Consider the following 6001-nt stretch of genomic DNA (forward strand, 5'->3'; position numbering starts at 1 on the left):
TCAGGATCACCGATCGGGTCATAGTCACACTTTTTTTATTCTTGGAAACATTACAGCCCCCCTCCTCTTCCCCCCGGATCAATACTTCAGCTGAAACCAGGGAGCTTCTCCACTTTGCGTAACTAAACCTTTCTGGATTATAGAGTTTGATCATCTGCAGGTCAATAGCCCTGACTGCTCCCTGTGCGGATCGCCACCAATCAACTTCCACCACAGGGAAACTCCCATTAGTGCTGGAAGCTGCACAGGAGCACAGACCGAGGGCCTCTTGTATCTCCCTTTATTATTTGATCTTGCTTTTAAATATAACATTCCTCATAAAGTTGTTGAAATGTATTCAAAGTTTGACATTGGGGACATTAGAGGTGATTACACCTTTAGCCCAATATTTCTTATTAAAGTGTGCCGAGTTAACCACTAAGTTCCTGTTTACAATGTATTTGTGAACGTTCAGACAACGGTCAGTGGACTATTTTACTTTTGAAGAAAATGTATAAACATAACATTTTTCAGGCAAGTGCAAGAGGAAGTATCTTTTTAGATTGGGGAGGAATAAGTTTCATTTGTTCCTTTGATAAAAAGCTTTGACACAGCTGAAACAACACAAGTCCCCCATGGCCTGTCTCTTCTAATGCAAACCATATGAGACTAAATTAAAAGTTGGAATCTTCTTTAACCCTAATATTGTTTTTTAATAGTCTCTATAAATAAGTGTGCGGCTGTGGTTGTGTTAGAATCTGCTTCAGGTGCTAAAAGCGTCCGCATGTGAACCATCTTCCGAAACAACCCTTGTACACAGTTCATGACAAAGTTCAACTTTTCCAAAAATATGGGGTTTATTGACTTAACTGCAATCAATACTTACAAAAGAGAGAAAAAAAACAAAACAGTTTTCATATTAACTCACAGAAATTACTGTAGTGGAAAAAAAAAATGGCTGAAAAAATACATTCAACAGTTTTTACTTTCTTTGTGTCAAAAATCTGTTCACCTCTTCCAAAACACGTGAAGGCAAGACGAGTGACTTAAAAAATTATTTCTCCTCCATTGTTATCAAATATAAAAGGCCACAGAAGCCTTAGCTACCTGGAATGTATTCAATGAGGCACTTCCAATGGTCAAGAGGGGCGGCGGGGGGGTGGGTGGGCGCCAAGCAAGTGCATCAAGCATCCAATCAAATTAAAAGAACTAGATCAACTTTCCTCAACCCATTTGGTCACAGCTATTGCTCGTAATAAAACAGACTGGGTGTGAGATCATTGCTGATGTTTCAACACCACCAGGCTTCCAAGCTGGAGACTCTATTTAACCAGTGATGTGAGAGGCTGCTAGGAACCCCTTCATTTCCACCATCTACCCAAGTACTGTGAAAATACTTCTGTTTAGAGCTGGGGCAAGATCAGAGACTAAAGAAACAGAGGAGCTGAATCCATGTAAAAAAAAAAGCAGTCCTCTTCGGTTACTGTCTGGTTATTGGAAGGCATGTGGGGGGGGAAGAGACATCAGGAATGAATACAAGCAAATCTAGCTAAGATGGAATTGCAGTCCAATAAGAGGGAGTAAAGAATAAAGTACAATAAATAATCGAAACGCAAAACATCTTTTTTTGCATTTTTTTTGCTTTAAATTAAGTTTCATTTTGACAAAGTGTAGTTGCAGAACAAGTCATTGAAGTACAATATATTAAACTGTGAAAAAAGGAAAACTGACAAAAACGTCTTCACAATCTTTAGATTAATATGGAAGATCATAATTTAACATAAAAGAAAATATATTCTATTGTTCATTATCCAGATAAATACAAAACAAAATTAACAAAAAATGCATATGATCACCAATAAATATGTTCTGATAAGTTAAATAAGCAGTGACAAGAAAACCTTCTGTCTGGAAAGTTTTTTCAAATAATAATAACCGTAATAATAACATTAATAAAAAATAATTATCAAATAAAGAAAGCAAAAAAAAGGGATGTAATGAGTACAGAGAGAGCTCCTCAGAGCAGGCTTTTAAAGGGTGGGGGGTGGGTGGGGGGGGAGAAGTTAAGTAAAATAGCTTGGAGATCCGATCTCGTCAAGTCGCAGGATGTAGAACTGCACCATGGGAATGCTGGAATTCCCCAGATCGGTGAAGAGGAAGGGAGGGGAGGCCGGGTTGAGAAGTGGGACTAGAGTCCTACAGGTTTAATGATCAGGTTGATATCAACACTTCCTTCCCAGAGACACAGAAAAAATAACAAAAACAAAAAAAGCCAGTGACCAGCAACAGGAGGAGAAAAAACTCAAGAGAGGGGAAAAAAGAAAACATAACCAACTTCCAGTTCAAAGTCCTTCCTGCAGACTCACCCAGTCCACAATTACATAAGACGAGCTCGCGAAGAACCGTGACAGGGGGGGGGGTTGGGGGTGGGGGTGGTGGAGGGGGGGGGCAAATGAGAAAGAACCAAAAACAAACAGTAGTCCATTCACCCTAAACACATGCAAAAACCGCCCCAGGCACTTTTTTTTTCTTTTTTAAAAACTATTCATATCATTTCAGGGTCTGTTATTTTTTTTCCTCTCCTTTTGTCTTAACTCAGTCTGTAAAAAACGGCTGCGGTAAATCTACACTTACGTTAGTGAGCACCCTCTAGCTAGCTCGGGGGGGGGAAGTGGTATCGTCAGGGAGGGGAAGAGGGAGTGAGGGAGGGGGGGGCTAGGAGGCTAGTGCAATGCACGCCCCTTTCCAAGGCCACTTGTGCTGCTACACATTCAAGAACAAATAAGAATAAGAAAGAAAAAGAAAAACAAGTGGCACCTGGGGAAAAACAGTCAATTCTTGTTCGTGTGATTTTTTTTTCATTGTTCAATTTCCTCTCCATTTTTGGCACTATGACACATGGCAGGTTAGGTCTTTAACACTTGCTGTGCAGATCAATGGATGAAATGATCGTTCGAGTTCCCTTAATTGACTAAATCCTCACAATGCTAACGAGGAAGTGACACGGTGTGTTGAGTGAAGAGAAGACGGGGGGGGGGGGCTTGGGAGAAGGGCAGAGGTAGAGGGGAGTGCCGTGTTCTCTTTGTGTCATCAAACATAAAGTCATTGGTGGGTGCTCGCTGTTTAGTCGTCAGAGATGGAGAGGCGGCTGAAGATGGGAAGGCGGCGGGTGGTGTCCAGCGTTGGGGACTCGGAGCCACTCAGGCTGCCTCCAGAGCTGCTCTGGTAGCCATCTTGGTCTGACAGGGAGTCAGGAGGGCTGGATGGAGTATCAAACATCTGAGGGGACTCCAACATGGGCCTGAAATAGTAAGGTTTGCTCGTTGGAGAGGGAGGTGCAGGGTTGTTGGGCTCTGTGCCTAAAGGGCCGACACTGAGGCTGGGTCCAAACAGGTTGGCCAGCTCCTGGCTGGAGTAGGTGAAGGGGTTACTGCTGGGCCAGTCGGACACTTCGTCAGGGAAGAACATGGGTGGAGGGGTGACTGAGGTGGGGCTGTCTCTCAGCCCGGCGGAGCTGGAGAAGCCTGCGAAGCTGTAGCTGTGCTGCAGCCGGGGCCTCTCCATCTTGTTGGAAGAGTTTAGAGGGGAGGACTGCTGGGGGGGTCCGCGCCGCTCCTCAGCGTTGTGGATGAAATGGCAGCGAGGCCCGTATGGGCAGAACCCGATGGTGTGGAAGGTGCGGCACAGCTCAGTTTTGTATTTGGGATGGCGGCTCAGGCTGCGCAGTTCATGGATCCCGTGAGCAAACTGGCACTTGTCGCCGTACTTGCAGGAGCCGTTCTCCTCGAAGGGCCTGCAGAGCTCCGTCTTGTATCGGCTGGAGTTCACCTGGCTGCTGCTGCCGGTGGGACTGGCCGGGCCCAGGCACTTGTTCATGAGCCTCTCACCTGTCTCAGAGAAGGAGCGGTCTCGCATGCGGTTCTCCTTGTTGCTGCCGCCGTTGCCGAGCCCTGAGATGAGCGAGCAGTGGTCCCCTGCCTTCAGGCTGTTCAGAAACTGGTTCTGGCAGAACTTTGTGCTGCTGACAGAGTGCCGCCGCTGGTACACACCCCCCACGGAGGGAGATCCCACCGCTTTCCTGTCCAGCAGGGCTCCGGTGGGGCTGGAGATGGGCACATTGGCACCAGTGCAAGGGACAGACATGGGATGGGGGGCGCCCAGGTTGTTGTTGAAGCCGAGCAATTTGTTGTTCTGTAAAAAAAACACACAGAAGAAGAAAAAACGCACCATTAGAAACAAATACATTCCACGGATTCACCGAAACTGACAACGTGGTCTTGAAACGAAAGTGTTGGAGGGCCGCAGCAAGAGAGAGAGAGAGAGAGGGGGGGGGGGGGGGGGGGGGGCGAGGGAGAGAAAAAGCCCCAGCCTCCACTTGCATGACTGTTCTCTTTGGCTCTGACAACACGAGCGGATACAGGCCTATAGAACAGCAGCTGGTTTGGCAAGTTGCCCCGGCGAGGAATGTGTGCCTGTTTAGTAAATGGAGCAGCAGCACATGAGAGGCCAGTCAGTGGCCACCGAGCGGCTGCATCATTTGAAAGAGAATGAAAAGTGGCCCGAGCATCCTGTTGAATTACAACAGACAGAAAAAAAAAAAGAGGGTCTCATCTGCTTTTCAATGCACTGCCAGGAAATCACCGGGCCAGGCTGCTGCTTTACATGAGAACACACACCAGCACACACTCAAATCTCTACAAGTGTGTAAAGAAATCTGAAAACTTGACAAATAGATGCAAGACTAGGAGGCAGTTTGTTTTCCACCCGGAGGAAAGTTAAGGTTTTAGGTCCTTTAAGGGTTTTATTCTCCATCGTTAAAAGGTTATTGTCTGAGGAGTGTTATTGGGGCAGGGGGAGGCTGGAGCCAGACGAATCTGGTCAATGATTAGCGAGCATGTGGCTGATCTGTGAGCAGCATTACAAAAAAAAAGTGGCGCAAAACTGCTCCACAGTTTCAGACTGAGTCACAAACGTGTTGCAGCAAAACCCGGTTACACAAAACCCTCACATTATAACTTTAAAACACACACACACGTGTCACGCGGGGTTGGAAATAGAAAAACGCGGAAAGGGAAAAGTTTAAACATAGCAACACACGTTCGAGTCCCCGCTACACTTTAAAAAGAAAAGACGTATACACGAGAAGAGGACACACAAACAAACAACCAGCGACAAACTAAACAAACACACAAATCAGAGCAGCAGAGCAACAGGCTCCGGGCGGAGGGAGCGGAGGGCCGCGGTCATTCCTCCACAGGCTGCGGCGAACAGGCCCCCCGCGGCCCGGCACGGCACCGCTCGGGCCCGGCTCTTCTCGGCTCTGGAGGCAGGGAGAAGAGAGAGAGAGGGGGACAGAAGTGTGTGCAGCTCTCTACCTTGTTCATTATTTCGAAGTCGAAGAAAGGCGACACCACGGCTGCGGTCATCTTTGCAGCGAGCGGACTCGAGTCGAAGCAGGAGGAAACTCTCTTATCAGAAAGTTCGCAGCAGCTCTGCGGAGGCTTCTCCTCTTCTCTGGAGGTATTTCTTTTTTTGGGGGTAGATATATATATATATTTCTTTTTTGAGGGATTTGCTGCTCCTGTGTATTTAGTGACCCTGCAGAACTCCCCCTCTGCCCTGCACCAGCCCCGACATTTGCTTTTTAATCCGTTGCAGGAGGAGCCTCGAGCGCTGGGCGTCAACTTTCAGTCAACTTTTTCTCTCCCCCCCACTCCCCCCCCCCCCCCCCCCTCTCTCTCTTCCTCATGAGTTGGACTAACTTGCCTTGGTTTGACAGTTTGTCTGAGATCCCTCCTGAGCACCAGAGAAGTTCAATGATTTGAATTCTAAGAAACTTAAAGTGAAACCAAGTCTAGTTTCTAAGTTCTAACTTTATTTATTTATTTAGATAGATAGACAGATGCACTTTATTGATCCCAAATTGGGAAATTATAGAGCAAAGTAGCAATAAAACACATAAGGAAGAGTTAAAATAGGATCTAATAAACACTACACACACTAAAAACTCTACATACTGCCC

At 46.5% G+C, this 6001-nt stretch overlaps 1 protein-coding gene across 1 annotated transcript; it reads right to left on the reverse strand.

Annotated features, from left to right (window-relative positions):
• Positions 1-811: 811 nt before the first annotated feature.
• On the reverse strand, positions 812-5594 carry zfp36l1a (zinc finger protein 36, C3H type-like 1a). The gene is made up of 2 exons (XM_062396728.1): positions 5355-5594; positions 812-4170 (listed from the first exon to the last, which is right to left on the reverse strand). The coding sequence occupies exons 1-2, from the start codon at positions 5403-5405 to the stop codon at positions 3103-3105; spliced, it is 1119 nt and encodes a 372-aa protein (XP_062252712.1). The 5' UTR covers positions 5406-5594; the 3' UTR covers positions 812-3102.
• Positions 5595-6001: the final 407 nt, after the last annotated feature.

Source organism: Platichthys flesus, chromosome 10 (genome assembly GCF_949316205.1).
Source record: "Platichthys flesus chromosome 10, fPlaFle2.1, whole genome shotgun sequence".
In the NCBI taxonomy this organism is placed as follows: Eukaryota; Metazoa; Chordata; class Actinopteri; order Pleuronectiformes; family Pleuronectidae; genus Platichthys; species Platichthys flesus.

What these genes read in the sequence shown, in the direction of transcription:
- zfp36l1a (XM_062396728.1), bottom strand. Translation starts at nt 5,405, where the DNA reads ATGACCGCAGCCGTGGTGTCGCCTTTCTTCGACTTCGAAATAATGAAC. An exon ending in ACTTCGAAATAATGAACAAG is followed by an intron (nt 4,171 to 5,354) that starts GTAGAGAGCTGC and finishes TTTTTTTTACAG; the next exon opens with AACAACAAATTGCTCGGCTT.